Below are 21,221 nucleotides of genomic sequence, written 5' to 3' on the forward strand. Positions count from 1 at the left end.
TTACCCGACCTGAAGATGATAACAGATTTATATCAGAACTTGTTATTCAATTTTTTTTTATAACAGAGGTTATAAAAGATGTCGTCAAGATGGGTCATGTTTCACCAAGTGCTGATGAGGCCGGAGGATCAACATTCCTTGCGATTCTATTGGAAGGCAGATGTTCAAAATTGTTCACCGAGTGTGTATGTTATGGTACTGATGACATTTGGAGCCTGTTTCTCACCTACAACAGCCTAATATGTGAAGAATATGAATGCAAAACGATTTGTACACGGGTGTTCACCAGTCTTTGATACCATTGTGAAAAAGCACTACATAGACGACTTGCTTGCTAGTGTCGAAACAAATGAATTTTCCACAAGATGTTGAACGCATCCACGCTGCAGGGGGATTCGAAATGCGCAACTGGCCGTCCAATACATCAATAGTTCTGATATCCCTGCAGGAAAACAGACTACAGGGAAATGCCAAGTAGCTGGAGAGAAGAATCCTACCGAAAAGGTGTTAGTTGATCTTTGAAGGAACACGACTACCGACTGTTTCACGTTCAAATTTTCTCCACGATATGATCAGGACTTGCTATCTAGTCGTCGTAGACCTATCAAACGCAAGGTGCTGCGCATGCTTATGATGATGTTCGATTCGCTAGGCTTTATATCGCATTTTATGATGTACCTGAAGCTGAAAGTACTGATGCAGAAGATCTTGAGGTCATCGTTTGACTAGGATACTTCCAGAGCGTCTTCGATACCACAAGTCAAAACCGATGAGCAAATCATTTAATTCGAGCGTCTTCGACATTACAAGTTGGAACCGATGAGAAAAAAATCGTTTATTCCGGCGTCTTCCCTTCGACATCACCAGTCGAAACCGATGAAAAAATGTCCCAATCACGCCCACAGGATACTTACAAAACAATAATTTTCGACCAGGAACAACCTGGCAGGATCGCCAAATGTGCGGCCTAAAGGGCAAGCCAGAGTAAACGCGACGAGCAATGCGACGCGACTCACGCAAAACAATAACAATCATTATCAACAGACCGTCAAATTGCACTGTCGCGTCACGTCGCATCGCACGTCGCGTTTACTCTGGCTTGCCCCGGATTCCGCCGAACGAGCTATCCGTTGGTTGATCGCTGGTGTGCTACCTTATCGAGCGTGCGACTACGTTCGTTGCCCGACGAGGAAAGAGGCAAAGTCATGGCCTGCTAATTTGCATCTGTCATCAGTGCATGCTAGAAGTGTATTGCCCAATTTATATAATATTGCAGTTTGCCTTAAAACATGGATTATCGATGCACTTCGATAATCACACTTTTTTATTGCGTGTAGGGTAAGACGGTATAATATGCCCCCCCTAAGGCAACTCCTTGATAACTTTTTTCTTTTCAACGCAATTTATGCAAACTTTGTGTTATTTGGTAGTCCAGGAAGTCGCAAATGCATTGCCCGTGAGTAGTCTTATAAAAATATTACAGAAAACACGTAATAAAGCTTTTTTGAAAAGTCGTGAAAAAATGAATTTTAAAAAGTGCCTGGGCAATACGCCCCACCTCAACCAAAGTCATTTAATAGCCCTTCATTAGTATTTTATCAATCCCATAATAAAAGGCTACAAATCCTTATGCGCTTGACATTAAAAAACCAACATAGGTCCATTCAAGCAGGTATGAATTACGTTTCAATATTTTCCATACAATTTTGAAGCAACTGCTGCAGGCTCGCTGCGCTTGTGTCCAGTTGGTAAGGGCATATCGTCCTGCCTACACTGGGGCGTTTTGGCCAGTGAAACATGTTTTCGAAAATCGTTACATTTTTGAAGATGGAAGCAATTTTATATCATATTAACCACTGATAAAAGCAATTTTGTTGCCCAACTGAGTGTTCCAGTGCAAGTTTTGCGGACAGTATGCCAGAGTCGCTCCAGAATGTTCAGCAAACAAACATTAAAAGTTACATCAAAACTGTGACTTTTTGTATTTTGCAAATATTTTCATTATGTAATACAAAAATATTCCCATATTCACATAGGATGATGGTTTTACAAATATTTATAGGTACCAACTGAATTTGACCCTTAGTTAGTTATAGTTTTCTAGAAATCCAGGGGGGGCGTTTTGGCCAGGTGGGGCGCATTATACCGTCTTACCCTACACAGTTGCCGAATTCTTTTTCGCGAATCCTACTAAATAATATTATTTTCTGAAGGAAATAATTATGAAAACTGCACAACTGGCAACCTTGGCCATCATTTAGAAGGAGAAAATGCAAGAAGTTGCAAAATGCGAAAATGTCAGAACAAAATGTTCAAAACAAAAGCACGTGGTTCTCACACCGTTTGCTTTCGTCTGACATTTATCGATGTCAAAATCCATTGTAATCGACACCGTCACACTTTTGGTCACAGTTTGGAACCGTCACACTTTCAAACTGTGTTGTTCGATTTAGTGTGAACAGCGCAATATCTCACCCTCACATTTTTCATATGGGATGGTATTTAATGGCACTTTACTGACTTTGATGCAATTCCTAATTTGTTTTCAACAATTTCGTGTTACAATAGGTCAACAGTTTGATAGACCATATTGGTTGCTGCTTTTAATACGTAGTTTATGGAACTTTTACTCCATAACATCAAAATTTGTATCAATTTTCTTTTTGAGAATTTCTTTTCTTCACCCGGGAAATTTATAAAAAAAATAGTTCAGATATGTTTATATAGGGGAAATGACGGCTTTGTCAGGTTTTGTTCTATTATTGTCAGGGGGGTTTTCGTCGACCAAATTTTAAGAAAGAATGTTGAGGCCAAATTGGAGTATAATTTGTTAAAGAAAACCCCCCTGACAATAATAGAACAAAACCTGCCAAAGCCGTCCTTCCCCCTATTGTACATATTGATATAATTGTAATATAATTTTGTTATGACTAACTAGTCGGTTCGCCGGCGAAGATTTCCAATTGTTTGAGTGCTAAGGCCTTAAGATGTTCTTGATGCGCCAGGAAGTCTTGAAATAGTAGTTCTAACAACGGCTATGGGTCCATGTAGATAAATAAAAATATAAGAGACAAATCTCCCCCATTGTCAAGTATTCTGATTCAACCAAGAACCCCATCGAGTTAAACTTCAGATCTACCAGCTCATCTGAAAGCATTTCCGGCGTATGTATAAGTGCTGCTAATCTATGATGACGCACAATAAACAGTTCATCATCATTTTCAAGTATTTAAAGTTTTTCGAGAACCTGCTAGAGCTGGAACCTGTGTTTTGTGATACTTAGGATAGAATGCAACCATGGTATAAGTTCACGACCATCGAAGAAAACCATGGAGTAACGCTTTAACCCGGGCAGAAGCCATGAACACAATAATAAAACATGATATGGATTTTATTGATATAAGAGATAAAAGAACAGGCAATAATATCAAAAAATTGCACCGAAATATCATTTAAATATCAAGTTATGCTATGGATAAGAACAAACTAATGGCACATGATATTGATCACTTCTTACAAATATCATAACTTGATCTCCTTATGATATTTTAGTGCAAAATATTGATATTGACGTCTGATCTTTTATCTCTTATATCAACCATGTCAATATCTCATTTTGCTATCTTATCAAAATTTGATATTATTGAGCTATTTTCGTCTACTCGGGAAGGTCTACACGCGTAACCAGAGATCTTTCGGCTTGTTTTATAAGTGGTACACATCCTTTGTGGCACATGGAATAGAATGCGTTCATGGCATATGCTAATGGTCATCCAAGAAATTTCTGGTGTAAGACCTTTAGGTCTACATAAGTTAATTAAGATTTATCAGCCTCTTTTAAATGTGGTACATGCGATTTGCGATATAGGCCCGATTTTGTCACTTCCAGATTGTGTCTTTCCTGAATGTTTATTCACACATTCTCGACTTGAAGTTATCTCCTCCCAATTTATTCACAATTTTCATTTTCAAAGCACAAACTGCTTCATATTAGTGATATGGATGGATTTCGTATACTGCCTAGAACAGATGACAACAACATGAACTACTTGCAATGCAAACATAAACCATGATGGATTATACAACTTGGTAATTCCTCAACAATTGCCTCCCGATCGGAGGTTAATTTGCAGATCTACAGTCGTCCGATTTTCGCGGTGTGAACGATGGATGGTTCTCCCAGCAGCTCATGCAAATCGTGGTTCATTCGCCTCCTCCACGTACCGTCCGTCATCTGCACCGCACCATAGATGGTACGCAGCACTTTCCTTTCGAAAACTCGTTGGTCCTCCACGAGCATCGTCTAGGTCTCGTGTCCGTAGAGGACTAACGGTCTAATGAGCGTTTTGTAGATTGTCAGTTTGATACGGCGGCGAACTCTATTCGATCGGAGCGTCTTGCGGAGTCCAAAGTACGTACGATTTCCAGCCACTATGCGTCTCCGAATTTCTCTGCTGGTATTATTTTCGGCAGTCACCAGTGAGCCCAAGTACACAAATTCTTCTACCACCTTGATTTCGTCACCACCGATGCAAACTCGTGGTGGGTGGCTCACATTGTCTTCTCTTGAACCTCTTCCTATCATGTACTTCGTCTTCGACGTGTTGATGACTATAGTCCGATCCGCTTGGCTCCAGTCTGATGTAGGCTTCCTCCATCTTCTCAAGGTTACGTGCCATAATATCTATGCCATCGGCGAAGCCATATAGCTGGACGGACTTATTGAAAATTGTACCACTCGTGTGAATCCCTGCTCTTCGTATTACCTCTTCCAAAGCGATGTTGAATAGCAGACACGAAAGACCATAACCTTGCCCTCTGCGGGTTTCGAAGGGACTCGAGAATGCCCCTGAAACTCGGACTACGCACATCCATCGTCGCTTTGATCAACCGTGTCAGTTTATCCGGTATTCCATGTTCGTGCATTAGCTGCCATAGCTGGTCCCGATCGATTGTATCATATGCGGCTTTGAAGTCGATGAATAGATGATGTGTGGGAACGTTGTATTCGCGGCATTTCTGCAGTACATGGCGAATGGCGAACACCTGGTACGGGGTGGAGCGTTCGCCCAAAAAAACCGCATGGTACTGCCTCACGAACTCCCTTGCAATTGGTGCTAGTCGACGGTTTAAAATTTGGGAGAGTACCTTGTAGGCGGCGGTCAGCAATGTGATTGCGCGGTAGTTGCTTCAATCCAGCTCATCGCCCTTTTTGTTTTTCAGCTCTTTGACAGCTTTTTTAACCTCATCGTGTAGGTGACTCCACAGCTTGTCCATCGTCGCTAATATTTATTCTGTTCACCGATGCACCGTCACTTCCTCCATTCAACAAAGTCTCGAAGTGTTGCTTCCACCTGGCAGCACGCTTAACTAAAGATCAATTTTCCGGTTTCAAATATGGTACATGCTCTCTGTAGTACAAAGAACAGAATGCGTTCACAGCATATGTTCTTGGTCATCCAAGAAATCTCTGGAGTAAGGCCTTTCGATCTACACGCGTAACTGAAGATCAGTTTTCCGGTTTCAAATATGGTACATGCTCTCTGTAGTACAAAGAACAGAATGCGTTCACAGCATATGTTCTTGGTCATCCAAGAAATCTCTGGAGTAAGGCCTTTCGATCTACACGCGTAACTGAAGATCAGTTTTCCGGTTTCAAATATGGTACATGCTCTCTGTAGTACAAAGAACAGAATGTGTTATTGGCATATGTTCTTGGTCATCCAAGAAATCCCTGGAGTAAGGCCTTTTGATCTACATGCGTAACTAACGATCAATTTTCCGGTTTCAAATATGGTACATGCTCTCTGTAGTACAAAGAACAGAATGCGTTCACAGCATATGTTCTTGGTCATCCAAGAAATCTCTGGAGTAAGGCCTTTCGATCTACACGCGTAACTGAAGATCAGTTTTCCGGTTTCAAATATGGTACATGCTCTCTGTAGTACAAAGAACAGAATGCGTTCACAGCATATGTTCTTGGTCATCCAAGAAATCTCTGGAGTAAGGCCTTTCGATCTACACGCGTAACTGAAGATCAGTTTTCCGGTTTCAAATATGGTACATGCTCTCTGTAGTACAAAGAACAGAATGCGTTCACAGCATATGTTCTTGGTCATCCAAGAAATCTCTGGAGTAAGGCCTTTCGATCTACACGCGTAACTGAAGATCAGTTTTCCGGTTTCAAATATGGTACATGCTCTCTGTAGTACAAAGAACAGAATGCGTTCACAGCATATGTTCTAGGTCATCCAAGAAATCTCTGGAGTAAGGCCTTTCGATCTACACGCGTAACTGAAGATCAGTTTTCCGGTTTCAAATATGGTACATGCTCTCTGTAGTACAAAGAACAGAATGCGTTCACAGCATATGTTCTTGATCATCCAAGAAATCCCTGGAGTAAGGCCTTTCGATCTACATGCGTAACTGAAGATCAGTTTTCCGGTTTCAAATATGGTACATGCTCTCTGTAGTACAAAGAACAGAATGCAATCACTGCATACGTTCTTGGTCATCCAAGAGATCCTTGGAGTAAGGCCTTTCGATCTACACGCTTAACTAAAGATTAGTTTTCCGGTTTCAAATATAGTACATGCTCTCTGTAGTACAAAGAACAGAATGCGTTCACAGCATAAGTTTATGGTCATCCAAGAAATCTCTGGAGTAAGGCCTTTCGATCTACACGCGTAACTGAAGATATTTTTTCCGGTTTCAAATATAGTACATGCTCTCTGTAGTACAAAGAACAGAATGCGTTCACAGCATATGTTCTTGGTCATCCAAGAAATCCCTGGAGTAAGGCCTTTCGATCTACATGCGTAACTGAAGATCAGTTTTCCGGTTTCAAATATGGTACATGCTCTCTGTAGTACAAAGAACAGAATGCAATCACTGCATACGTTCTTGGTCATCCAAGAAATCCTTGGAGTAAGGCCTTTCGATCTACACGCTTAACTAAAGATTAGTTTTCCGGTTTCAAATATAGTACATGCTCTCTGTAGTACAAAGAACAGAATGTGTTCACAGCATATGTTCTTGGTCATCCAAGAAATCTCTGGAGTAAGGCCTTTCGATCTACACGCGTAACTGAAGATATTTTTTCCGGTTTCAAATATGGTACATGCTCTCTGTAGTACAAAGAACAGAATGCGTTCACAGCATATGTTCTTGGTCATCCAAGAAATCCCTGGAGTAAGGCCTTTCGATCTACATGCGTAACTGAAGATCAGTTTTCCGGTTTCAAATATGGTACATGCTCTCTGTAGTACAAAGAACAGAATGCAATCACTGCATACGTTCTTGGTCATCCAAGAAATCCTTGGAGTAAGGTCTTTCGATCTACACGCTTAACTAAAGATTAGTTTTCCGGTTTCAAATATAGTACATGCTCTCTGTAGTACAAAGAACAGAATGCGTTCACAGCATAAGTTTATGGTCATCCAAGAAATCTCTGGAGTAAGGCCTTTCGATCTACACGCGTAACTGAAGATATTTTTTCCGGTTTCAAATATAGTACATGCTCTCTGTAGTACAAAGAACAGAATGCGTTAACAGCATATGTTCTTGGTCATCCAAGAAATCTCTGGAGTAAGGCTTTTCGATCTACACGCGTAACTGAAGATCAGTTTTCCGGTTTCAAATATAGTACATGCTCTCTGTAGTACAAATAACAGAATGCGTTCACAGCATATGTTCTTGATCATCCAAGAAATCCCTGGAGTAAGGCCTTTCGATCTACATGCGTAACTGAAGATCAGTTTTCCGGTTTCAAATATGGTACATGCTCTCTGTAGTACAAAGAACAGAATGCAATCACTGCATACGTTCTTGGTCATCCATGAAATCCCTGGAGTAAGGCCTTTCGATCTACACGCTTAACTAAAGATTAGTTTTCCGGTTTCAAATAGAGTACATGCTCTCTGTAGTACAAAGAACAGAATGTGTTCACAGCATATGTTCTTGGTCATCCAAGAAATCTCTGGAGTAAGGCCTTTCGATCTACACGCGTAACTACAGATCAATTTTCCGGTTTCAAATATGGTACATGCTCTCTGTAGTACGAAGAAAAGAATGCGTTCTCAGCATATGCTCATGGTCATTCAAGAAATCCCTGGGGTAAGGCTTTTTGATCTACACGCGTAACTACAGATCAATTTTCCGGTTTCAAATATGGTACATGCTCTCTGTAGTACGAAGAACAGAGTGCGTTCACAGCATATGTTCATTGTCATCCAAGAAATCTCTGGAGTAAGGCCTTTCGATCTACACGCGTAACTGAAGATCAGTTTTCCGGTTTCAAATATGGTACATGCTCTCTGTAGTACAAAGAACAGAATGCGTTCACAGCATAAGTTTATGGTCATCCAAGAAATCTCTGGGATAAGGCCTTTCGATCTACACGCGTAACTGAAGATATTTTTTCCGGTTTCAAATATAGTACATGCTCTCTGTAGTACAAAGAACAGAATGCGTTCACACCATATGTTCTTGGTCATCCAAGAAATCCCTGGAGTAAGGCCTTTCGATCTACATGCGTAACTGAAGATCAGTTTTCCTGTTTCAAATATGGTACATGCTCTCTGTAGTACAAAGAACAGAATGTGTTCTAAGGCAAATGTTCTTGGTCATCCAAGAAATCCCTGGAGTAAGGCCTTTCGATCTACACGCGTAACTAAAGATCAATTTTACTGTTTCAAATATGGTACATGCTCTCTTCATAATGGGTACATTACATATTCAGAACAGGCCCTTGGATCGTTGGTTACGCGTGTCGACCTGAAGACCTCCACTTCAGTAATTTCTTGGATATCCGCGAACGGCTTTCATACGCAGATTCTGTTATATAAACCACAATGATTACTTTACATTCACAAAACAGGCCTGTAGATTATTGGTTACGCGTGTCAACCTGAAGGCCTTCACTTTCGGTATTTCTTGGTTAACCGTGAAGATCTTCCATACGCAGGTTCTATCATATGTACCACAATGGGTGAGTTACATTTACAAAAAAGGCCTGTAGATCATTGGTTATGCCTGTAGACCTGATGACCTTCACTTCAGGGATTTCTTGAATAACCATGAAGACCTTCCATATGCAGATTCTATCATATGTACCACAATGGGTACATTACATTTACAAAACAGGCATGTAGATCATTGGTTGCACGTGTAGATCTGAAGGCCTTTACTTCAGGGTTCTCTTGGATAACCGTGAAGATCTTCCATACGCACATTATATCATATGTACCACAGCGGGTACATTACATTTACAAAACAGGCCTGTAGATCATTGGTTACGCGTGTAGATCTAAAGGCCTTCACTTCAGGGATCTCTTGGATAACCGTGAAGATCTTCCATACGCACATTATATAATATGTACCACAACGGGTACATTACATTTACAGAACAGGCCTGTAGATCATTGGTTATGCCAGTAGACCTGATGATCTTCACTTCAGGGATTTCTTGAATAACCGTGAAGATCTTCCATATACAGATTCTATCATATGTACCACAATGGGTACATTACATTTACAAAACAGGCCTGTAGATCATTGGTTACGCGTGTAGATCTGAAGGCCTTCACTTCAGGGATCTCTTGGATAACCGTGAAGATCTTCCATACGCACATTATATCATATGTACCACAACGGGTACATTACATTTACAAAACAGGCCTGTAGATCATTGGTTACGCGTGTAGATCTGAAGGCCTTCACTTCAGGGATCTCTTGGATAACCGTGAAGATCTTCCATACGCACATTATATAATATGTACCACAACGGGTACATTACATTTACAGAACAGGCCTGTAGATCATTGGTTATGCCAGTAGACCTGATGATCTTCACTTCAGGGATTTCTTGAATAACCGTGAAGATCTTCCATATACAGATTCTATCATATGTACCACAACGGGTACATTACATTTACAAAACAGGCCTGTAGATCATTGGTTATGCCTGTAGACCTGATGACCTTCACTTCAGGGATTTCTTGGATAACCGCGAACATGCTCCATACACATATTCTATTCTATGTTTCACAATGTACACATATCATATTCAGAACAGGCCAATATTAATTGAATTTATGTTATTTTTATTCAACACGGTATGATACCGAATAAAAAACTAATTTGGTGTACTTGTAAAAATCGCACACCAATACCAACAGATTTATTTGACAGCAATCCATCGAATTTTAGACTGGACGAATGAAAATTCTTATGGACGTAAACAGATTTTCATAAGACAAATTGAAAAAAATTGAAGGGTGGTTTGGTTTGCCGATTCTCAATAAACTATGATTTGTTCAATGCGCTAATAGTACGCAATTAAAACTAGGAACTCTAAAATACGTGTTACATACAACTTAGTTAGAGTAAGTAGTTGGGATAGCGTATAAATTAGATTTGAAAACCAGGCACTACCAACTACGACGGGAATTAGCTCACTACCCTACCCTCAAATACGGTGGTTGCTTTGATAAGTCTGATAAGCTTCCCCAAGAAAGTTGTTCTCGTTCTTAATTTTCCATAGCTCTACGTGGTCTTTACTGTCGAATGCCACTTTGAAATCGTCATACAGATCAGGGTGAGGACTGCTGGTTGGCTTCCATCGTCCGCTGAGCTGACGCAGTCATTACTACCACTGCCTTGACTTTCACTGCCTGTACTCTCAGCGACATTTAAGTGTTCCTCGTAGTGTCTCGCACTCCGATCCGTCATTGACAAACAAATCGGATGAGTTCGCTAGACATGCTTTGGATCGTAAAAGTCTGCTTGCTTCCCTACGTCAGCAGGAATCACCTCGCAACACTCCACGCACTAGTTAAATAAAACACGATTGAAAAAAAAAAAACACTCCAGTGATCAAGGATGTCGCGTGATGAGATACGGCACTCCTTCCATCTCGTTCATAAGTTCGACTAAGAATGATTTTTTTTATTTTATTCATACTTCTATATTTAATTACAAGTATGAATAAAATAAAAAAAGACGCCGTGCGGTAAGACGCGCGGCTACAAAGCAAGACCATGCTGAAGGTGGCTGGATTCGATTCCCGGTACCGGTCTAGACAATTTTCGGATTGGAAATTGTTTCGACTTCCCTGGGCATAGAAGTATCATCCCCTAGTAACATTTTGGTTTTATGCTGGTTTTATAACACTCTTGAGGAGTAAATTATAGTCTTCAAGACTGTAATAAAACTTAAAATGTTATCGTGCTAGCCTTATGATATACGAATGCAAAAATGGTAACTTGGCTTAGAAACCTTGCAGTTAATAACTGTGGAAGTGCTTAATGAACACTAAGCTGCGAGGCGGTTCTGTCGCAGTGTGGGGATGTAATGCCAATAAGAAGAAGAAGAAGAAGAAGAATATTTAATTACACCTTTTTTGATTTTGTTAATTTTAATCTTAATTCTCAATTAAACATTTCTGCTCCGTAGCAAACGATCCTTATTTTCGATCCAATACTTCCCAAGAAATTGCGATATAACGAAATCAAAGGGTCCAGATTCGTCTACATGGCCATCAGACTCGCTTGGTTACTTCTTAAATGTCGTGCACCCCCACAAAAACAGACAAAGAAAATAGGAAGGGTTTATCTAAAAAATACAAACAATAAAGAACAAAATACGAATTAATAGAAACGGCGCACGAAACATGGCTTTGAACAACCGTCCCGTGGTCGCCAGCCGTCGAATCTGGCTTTCTATTCGTGGAAAGGTGGCTATTTATTTACGTTTGAAAATTTTCCCATTTAGATGTAAAGTCCTGAATAAATTTTCCCCGATTCTGACTTGGCTAGATTTGAAACCGTTAGGAGGGAGGGATGTCCCACCCTAGCAGCACACAAATTCCTCATAGGTTACTGCAACTCATATGTGACCGAATTCAGTCACAATCAAGTTGCTGCAACCATTTTTGTCTGACTTGTGCTGCTCGGGCATGCGCTACTTTTTGTTTTATTTGTTTCGATCCAGAACAGCAGCGAAAGCTAACTATTGTTGCCTTCGAAGCTACTTAGATAAACAACCGACACAACACCATTTAATAAAAGTGACTGAAAGCTGGTTGTTTTGAGATAGAGATAAATATGATATGTAGCTAATATTTTCAGTTCGCTTTCTTCATAAAATGATTCTATGTTCAAGTTGACATGGGAAAAATGATTGAAAAACCTTCAGGATTACATTTTGCATCATCCTTCCTTTTACTGTCAATGGTTTTCATTGGTCAGTAGGTCGACCGACCTACGCGCTCGTTATTCGGCTCACGTTTTCACTACGAGACCAAAGAATGGATCCATCATAAAGTGAGTAAATGAGACTTTGTTTACGATTGGATAGGGCATGTCTTTCACTTAACGGTTCAATTCGGCTGATGTCTACAATGTTCTCAATCTACTTTCCTGGGGGTGTGGACTAATGGATGGTTTGTCGTGCTCTTCGAGCGTGTTGGATACGTATATTTATGTAAAAGAATGAAATTTAAAACATATTTTGTTAAATTAGAAAAATTGATTTCTATACATATTAAAATACCAAACGACCGATTGTAAGATTCGTGAATGTTTTATAAACCTTTCGAGCGTTTTACTAACAGACTGATATATAAATAATGAAAATTATGCTCACAGATCGGTAATAATCTGCAACTTTTTTTTATAATTACAGTCATAGCATATAATCAACACTGAATATAGGCGCATCTGACCACGCTTTAAACTTTACTTTATGTTCTGTTTGTTTTATAAAAAATATGTTTCTCATGTAAAACTTCATGATACAACTTTTAATATATACATCGATGTGCAAAAACTGCGACAATTTTGGACATATTTCATATGACCGTAGTGAACAGCTTGGCTACCCACATTAACAAACAAAACCTCTCAGTTTCACCAAATCCAAAATCCAACAAAAAAGCACCACTAATTTAAACTTGGTCTTTTCTCTCCTCCATAACAGAACCACTGGAGCACCGTTCACTGGCCAAAGTATATCGTTGTGCATGGAGTGCAGTGCAATTTATTGAAAAATAATTCTCCCAGGTGTTTACCGACCTGGAGGTCGGCATATCAGCCACCGAACTATACCACATCGTAAATCTTCTGAAAATCTAAGCGCACCATCATCCCAGAAGCACTCAACCAACGACATAGGACCAAGGATTAACTTTAATACTGCTCCGACCGGGACGAAGGTCCACCAGATTTGGGCACGCTTAGTTGCACACACACATAAAATTTTAATCCCCAACCAGAGCCGGAATTGGAACAGGCTCGGCAACGGTGTCGAATCCGGTCAAGGTGACGGTGCTTGATTGAAATGGGAAAATCTGAACGCAGCGAGCACCGCAGTGGGGTGGCAAACTGAAATTCATTAATATAAGGCGTCGGGTGACGTTCCTTTCCAGCAGAAGGAAGAAAACTCGGACAATCGTCTGAAAAATCATTTTCAAGTGTTATGGCCACCGAACCAGAACGGGTGTCCTTCCATGCGGATGGAATTCCCCTACCGTGCAGTGTTTAGTTAGTGCTTGAGGCATTCCCATTTGTGACGAATGCGAATCAATTCGGCGAAAAATCCTCCTTAGAGTATAAACTTTGGGAAATTGATTCTCCGAGGCAGAAAGTTGTGACAAGCGTCAGTGAAAAAATAAATAAAAAATTCAAATTGAATTTCATTTGCCTCCCTCTTCAAGTGGAAAGAGGCAAATAACGGTGTTGGATGAGATCGTATACGGAAAAGCGAAGGCATGAAGAACGACAAAACGAACGCGTGCGATAAAAAATAAAATAAAATACTTCAGCTCAACAAGTGGAAGGATTTCAACATAAAAAAATCAACCAACCAATTACTACCAAAGGCAAAAAAGTACGTAACAAAATTCGGATGAACGGCGGAGGGAATTGTGAAAAAGTTAATTATTAAAACATAAAGCAGCTTTCGAGAATAAATCGGGTTGTGATCGAACCGTAGAAAACGGAAGCATGAAAATAAAAGTTTCAAAGCGTAATTAATTTATACGAAAGTAACATCCGAACATACTGGAATTATTCATCATATTGGAGTGTGCCCGCGGTCTGTGAAAAGTTCGTTCCAAAGGGGATTCAAGAAGACCAATCACGGGAAAAGCAGCCACCATCAACAACCAACGTCGAAGGGGCCGGAAGTCGGAGTCGATATAAAATTCAACTGGTGGAAAAAGTCACGACCAGAAACCAGCCAGCAAAATGACGAATAAAATGGCCATGGAGTGGATTACGGCCATCGACAAGAGGTATGTAAGTGCGGAGGGGAGTGATGCTTTTGTTGTGAATGGGTTCATAATTGAAATGGGGTCTCGGTGGGTTGTTTGCAATAAACAAATTTCGCCATCAATTGGGTGCGGGATACAAGTGTCAACGATTGTTTGCTTAGAGTTGATTGAACAGAATGCGTTACTTTCTCGCAAATTTAATGTACGTGAAAGCTATAGGATCACTCCTAAAACGAACTTTTGATAGGAGGCATTGAGGTTTGTCCATTTGGCTCGATTTGAAGTGTTTATACGTTCTTGGCTTAAACAATGACTCATATTTGTATGTGTATTGAAGTGTTTTACATTGGTTAAGCCCTGTAGTTCGCTATTGAATATGATAACGATCGGCCTTTGCGTTTAAGAGTTGTGAAAAAAATGGTGTACTGAGCAAAAGGTTAATCTTGGCTAAATGCGAGAAAGGCAGTTTCACTACTAGGTGAGTGAACTGAATTGGAGTTTTAATGTTTATTTTAATTTGTATTTTATCATAATTTTAAACTTTGTTTGCTAAATGCTTCGTTAGCCTTGGCCTCGGCTAGTGAAGAAATGAAAAAAATAAAATTCAAATTCACATTCAAAGAAATAAATAAATAGGTTGTATCCGAGACAATTTCGGTTTTTGTTTTCGATTTTAAAAATAGTTAGAAGCTTAAAAAAGTATGGGTTCTTTGGGAAAGTTGACCTTAAATAAGGCAAAGAATCGACTGAGACAATAAAACGTAGCGTCTCCCAACGATGAGTGTTTGAGTTGCTACCGACGGGAAATTTCTGCTATCGCCAAGCGATTATGTGCACTTTGAAAAATATTTATCTCAGCTCAACCTTCCCTTGAGCAAAATGATGGTTTTGAATAGCACCGATTTGTTTTCACTAATGCTCCTTTCCAATCACAAGCAGCAACCTAAACCTAAATCAGAATCTAGAGAAAATTTCACTTCATTTCTACTGACGCCAACGTAAACCACTCGATGATTTGCCGAAGAAACGCGATAGATTCCATTCATGCGAATTAATGTTCGCAGCGTCACGCTTCGCCGAGCGCTTGTGCTGCTACAGACCCCACACGATTATGATCTGCACTTTTAAGAAAATGCCTTGACCCTAGTTTCGCACTGGAACACTTGCATCAACCGAACGAAAGGAGGAGCCAACCAGCCTACACCAACAGTACTGGCCACCGAAGAGGCGAGGCCTCGGTCCCTATTGATATCCGATACTGGAAAGCTGAGGTGCGGTTTTCGCGACCGATCGACAGAACGACCAGAATGAACAACTGAACAACGTCGAAAGCGATGCGGATCATGAACAGCTTCATAAACGACATTTTTGAGCTTATCGCGGATGAAGCCTCCCGTCTAATGTAATACACTCTAACTTTCACCTACTCAGTGACTGAGTAAAATTATATTGCCATCTCTTTTCTTCCACGAAAATTTTACTCAATTTCTGTCAAAAGCAGGATTACTCATAGTTTTGAGTTGTCCTGCTTTTGACGGAAATTGAGTAAAATTTCCGTGAGATAGAAAGAGAGAGCAATACAATTTTACTCAGTCACTGAGTAGGTGAAAGTTAGCGTGTACAACAAACGCTAAACTATCACCAGCCGCGAGATTCGGATTGCCGTTCGCCTCCTGTTTCCGGCCGATCTGGCCAAGCACGCCGGCTTCTCGAAGGGAGCCAAAGCCGCTACCAATTACAGCAGCTCCAAGTGAACAAGCACGAGGACGTAGATTTTCATGGCCCAGCCACCCTCACAGAAAAGACGGGTGTTCGCAGGAGGAAATCAGAATTTTGAAAGAAAATTCAATTTCACTGCTACTGATGCCAATGTCAGCGAATTTTTATGCAGCGTCTCCCTCCGATGAGCGCTAACACTGTTACCGACGAAAAATTTCCGCCAAGTGATTTGCAGTTCGAAAAATAATTATTTCGACTCAACCATCTCTTTTTTTTTTATTAGAAATTCGGTAAAATTTCATCGAAAAATAAGCAAATCAAAACAACAAATAAGTTACCACGGTGATTAAGCCCCAGTCAGTATCAACCTTCTCTTTTGTACAATGATGGTTCTTAAATAAACCAATTTGTTCTCAATAATCTTCTTCTTCTTCTTCTTATTGGCATTACATCCCCTTACTGATGGGACAGAGCCGCCTCGCAGCTTAGTGTTCATTAGGCACTTCCACAGTTATTAACTGCGAGGTTTCTAAGCCAAGTTACCATTTTTGCATTCGTATATCAGGAGGCTAACACAACACGATGATACTTTTATGCCCAGGGATGTCGAGACAATTCCCAATCCGAAAATTGCCTAGACCGGCACCGGAAATCAAACCCAGCCACCCTCAGCATGGTCTTGCTTTGTAGCCGCGCGTCTTACCGCACGGCTAAGGAGGTCCCCTCAATAATACACTTGTCATAAGACGAGTTTGTACAATCCCATTGAATTCCACCACTCAATTGTATTTTGACAGATACGTATTTCGACCTCAACAATAAGGCCGTCTTCAGTGTCTCGTACTCTACTCGACTTACGACTTACGTACGAGACACTGAAAACGGCCATACTGTTGAGGCTGAAATACGTATCTGTCAAGATACAATTAAGTGGTGGAATTCAATGGGATTGTCTTATGACAAGTGAAGACGGTCCACTAAAAATCTCAAAATAATTTCCTTAACCTCAATAATACGTTTTTTAAATCACAAACAGCAACAAAACCTAAATCAGAAGCTAGCGAAAATTTCACTCGCCTGATACTAACGACCGCGTCAGCCACTCGATGATTTGAGACGTCATCTATGCGAATAAATTATTAGAGCATCTCCCTCCGCCGAGCTCTAGCTACCGAAGAAAAATTTGCACCGTCGTCAAGCGATAAAGATTCTCACTTTGGAGAAAATTTGTCTCGGCTTTACCTTTTCTTGGGTAAAACGGAGATTCTGGAAAGAACCGATGTTCAGGAAGCCTCCTTTCAAGAGGCTCGGAAGCCTTCTTTCAAGAGGCTCGGAAGCCTCCTTTCAAGAGGCTCGGAAGCCTCCTTTCAAGAGGCTCGGAAGCCTCCTTTCAAGAGGCTCGGAAGCCTCCTTTCAAGAGGCTCAGAAGCCTCCTTTCAAGAGGCTCAGAAGCCTCCTTTCAAGAGGCTCAGAAGCCTCCTTTCAAGAGGCTCAGAAGCCTCCTTTCAAGAGGCTCAGAAGCCTCCTTTCAAGAGGCTCAGAAGCCTCCTTTCAAGAGGCTCAGAAGCCTCCTTTCATAAGGCTCAAGCCTCCTTTCAAGAGGCTCAGAGCCTCCTTTCAAGAGGCTCAGAAGCCTCCTTTCAAGAGGCTCGGAAGCCTCCTTTCAAGAGGCTCAGGAAGCCTCCTTTCAAGAGGCTCAGAAGCCTCCTTTCAAGAGGCTCAGAAGCCTCCTTTCAAGAGGCTCAGAAGCCTCCTTTCAAGAGGCCCGCAAGCCTACTTTCAAGAGGTATGGAAGCCTCCTTTCAAGAGGCCCGGGAGCCTCCTTTCAAGAGGCTCAGGCCTCCTTTCAAGAGGCTCAGAAGCCTCCTTTCAAGAGGCTCAGAAGCCTCCTTTCAAGAGGCTCAGAAGCCTCCTTTCAAGAGGCTCAGAAGCCTCCTTTCAAGAGGCTCAAGCCTCCTTTCAAGAGGCTCGGAAGCCTCCTTTCAAGAGGCTCAGAAGCCTCCTTTCAAGAGGCTCAGAAGCCTCCTTTCAAGAGGCTCAAGCCTCCTTTCAAGAGGCTCAGGCCTCCTTTCAAGAGGCCTCAGAAGCCTCCTTTCAAGAGGCTCAGAAGCCTCCTTTCAAGAGGCTCAGAAGCCTCCTTTCAAGAGGCTCGGAAGCCTCCTTTCAAGAGGCTCAGGAAGCCTCCTTTCAAGAGGCTCAGAAGCCTCCTTTCAAGAGGCTCAGAAGCCTCCTTTCAAGAGGCTCAAGCCTCCTTTCAAGAGGCTCCAAGCCTCCTTTCAAGAGGCTCAGAAGCCTCCTTTCAAGAGGCTCAGAAACCTCCTTTCAAGAGGCTCCAGGAAGCCTCCTTTCAAGAGGCTCAGAGCCTCCTTTCAAGAGGCTCAGAAGCCTCCTTTCAAGAGGCTCAGGCCTCCTTTCAAGAGGCTCAGAAGCCTCCTTTCAAGAGGCTCCAGAAGCCTCCTTTCAAGAGGCTCAGGAAGCCTCCTTTCAAGAGGCTCAGAAGCCTCCTTTCAAGAGGCTCAGAAGCCTCCTTTCAAGAGGCTCGGAAGCCTCCTTTCAAGAGGCTCAGAGCCTCCTTTCAAGAGGCTCAGAAGCCTCCTTTCAAGAGGCTCGGAAGCCTCCTTTCAAGAGCTCAGAGCCTCCTTTCAAGAGGCTCAGAAGCCTCCTTTCAAGAGGCTCAAAGCCTCCTTTCAAGAGGCTCAGCCTCCTTTCAAGAGGCTCAGAAGCCTCCTTTCAAGAGGCTCGGAAGCCTCCTTTCAAGCTCAGAGCCTCCTTTCAAGAGGCTGGAAGCCTCCTTTCAAGAGGCTCAGAAGCCTCCTTTCAAGAGGCTCAGAGCCTCCTTTCAAGAGGCTCAAGCCTCCTTTCAAGAGGCTCAGAAGCCTCCTTTCAAGAGGCTCAGGAAGCCTCCTTTCAAGAGGCTCAGAAGCCTCCTTTCAAGAGGCCTCAGAAGCCTCCTTTCAAGAGGCTCGGAAGCCTCCTTTCAAGAGGCTCAGAAGCCTCCTTTCAAGAGGCTCAGAAGCCTCCTTTCAAGAGGCTCAGAAGCCTCCTTTCAAGAGGCTCAGAAGCCTCCTTTCAAGAGGCTCAGAAGCCTCCTTTCGAGAGGCTCAGAAGCCTCCTTTCAAGAGGCTCAAAAGCCTCCTTTCAAGAGGCTCAAAAGCCTCCTTTCAAGAGGCTCAGAAGCCTCCTTTCAAGAGGCTCAGAAGCCTTTTTTAAAGAGGCTCAGAAGCCTTCTTTCAAGAGGCTCAGAAGCCTCCTTTCAAGTGGCTCAGAAGCCTCCTTTCAAGAGGCTCAGAAGCCTCCTTTCAAGAGGCTCAGAAGCCTCCTTTCAAGAGGCTCAGAAGCCTCCTTTCAAGAGGCTCAGAAGCTTCCTTTCAAGAGGCTCGAAAGCCTCCTTTCAAGAGGCTCGAAAGCCGCCTTTCAAGAGGCTCGGAAACCTCCTTTCAAGAGACTCGAAAGCCGCCTTTCAAGAGGCTCGGAAACCTCCTTTCAAGAGGCTCAAAAGCCTCCTTTCAAGAAGCTCGGAAGCCACCTTTCAAGAGGCTCAGTTGCCTCCTTTCAAGAGGCTCAGAAGCCTCCTTTCAAGAGGCTCAGGAAGCCTCCTTTCAAGAGGCTCAGGAAGCCTCCTTTCAAGAGGCTCAAACCTCCTTTCAAGAGGCTCAGAAGCCTCCTTTCAAGAGGCTCGGAAGCCTCCTTTCAAGAGGCTCAGAGCCTCCTTTCAAGAGGCTCAGAAGCCTCCTTTCAAGAGGCTTGGAAGCCTCCTTTCAAGAGGCTCAGGAAGCCTCCTTTCAAGAGGCTCAGGAAGCCTCCTTTCAAGAGGCTCAGAAGCCTCCTTTCAAGAGGCTCAGAAGCCTGCTTTCAAGAGGCCAAGAAACCTCATTTAAAGAGGCTCAGAAGTCCTCTTTCAAAAGACGCAAAAGCCTCCTTTCAAGAGACTCAGAAGCCTCCTTTCAAGAGCTCAGGCCTCCTTTCAAGAGGCTCAAGCCTCCTTTCAAGAGGCTCGGAAGCCTCCTTTCAAGAGGCCTGGAAGCCTCCTTCAAGAGGCTCGGAAGCCTCCTTTCAAGAGGCTCGGAAGCCTCCTTTCAAGAGGCTTGGAAGCCTCCTTTCAAGAGGCTTGGAAGCCTCCTTTCAAGAGGCTTGGAAGCCTCCTTTCAAGAGGCTCGGAAGCCTCCTTTCAAGAGGCTCGGAAGCCTCCTTTCAAGAGACTTTTTGGCAAATAGTCGCCTGAACACGGTTGCGAAATGGGAGGATACCCGCTTCGGTGCAGACAGCCTCCGGGAAGAAGCCCGGAGGCTATGCGGAGGTATTGGTTGAAAACTGGGGAGAGTATGTTGACAAGCTCCCGACGTGCTACACAAGTCAGCTCCAGCCCGTAAAGTAGTCTACTGCCAATCAATGCTTGCCCGATATGATAGCGATTCGCCCTTTTGTTTGTCCTATGCGGCCTTGACAAGGTTTTAACAAGGTTAATCCTCGATTTGGAAATGAGGCACGAAAGATAGTCCTCGGTCGATGGGAAATCCGAGGACCTTGACGACTTTCCGGTTTGGGATCGGCTGCCCATTAATCTTGAGACTGGGGCCGGAGAGACGATGTCGCCCGTTGGAAACATGTCCGCGGACACTTTTCCCGGCCGACGACATGGTGAAACTGACCAACGAGGCCTACCGATGGACTGGACTAACCGCTGCTTGGGTTCGGATACGCGTGTCGCGTGTGGAGGTGGAGCTGCCGATAAGGACCCGGAAGGACCGGCGAGAGAGAAAGTTGTGAACAAAAGATAAAATGTTACCGGTGAAACCCCAGTCCAATAGTTGTTTTAGCACTAATGGGATCCATGTGCGTTTGAGAGCCTTCGAGATATCCAGAGAAACTAGATCGGCGTATTTCCCTTGGTCGAAGGCACTTTGGAGTACATCTCCTAATCCGGCGAAGTACGAGCTGGCCCCGTACCCCGGGCGAAAGGCGTGTTGGCGGAAGCCAAATCTTCCGTCAGCTTCAAGTTTTTCACGCAGCCTACGGTTTACCAACCTCTCGACGACCTTTGATACACAGGAGGTCAGCGAGATAGGCCGGTAATCAGCGGTGTCGCGGGAGGAGATACTCTTTTTTGGAATCGGAATAACGTGGCTGAGGCGCCACTCGTTGGGAAAGGTTTGATTGATCCAGACTTGATTTATCAGGTCGAGGAATACAATATTTGCGGTAGGGGTTTTTCAGCATGGGATAGCCTATT

The 21,221-nt window shown here is 42.7% G+C and overlaps 1 protein-coding gene across 2 annotated transcripts in view; it reads left to right on the forward strand.

The window, feature by feature from the left end:
* Window positions 1–21,221, forward strand: part of LOC134218388 (rap guanine nucleotide exchange factor 4) — a 666,467-nt gene that overhangs the window by 67,868 nt on the left and 577,378 nt on the right. For both annotated transcript variants that reach the window (XM_062697317.1, XM_062697318.1), the window contains exon 2: window positions 12,979–14,293. In XM_062697317.1, coding sequence (XP_062553301.1) covers window positions 14,247–14,293 — 47 coding nt within the window. In that variant the 5' untranslated portion in view covers window positions 12,979–14,246. The remainder of the gene's footprint in view (window positions 1–12,978; window positions 14,294–21,221) is intronic.

Source organism: Armigeres subalbatus, chromosome 2, assembly GCF_024139115.2.
Source record: "Armigeres subalbatus isolate Guangzhou_Male chromosome 2, GZ_Asu_2, whole genome shotgun sequence".
Classification (NCBI taxonomy): domain Eukaryota; kingdom Metazoa; phylum Arthropoda; class Insecta; order Diptera; family Culicidae; genus Armigeres; species Armigeres subalbatus.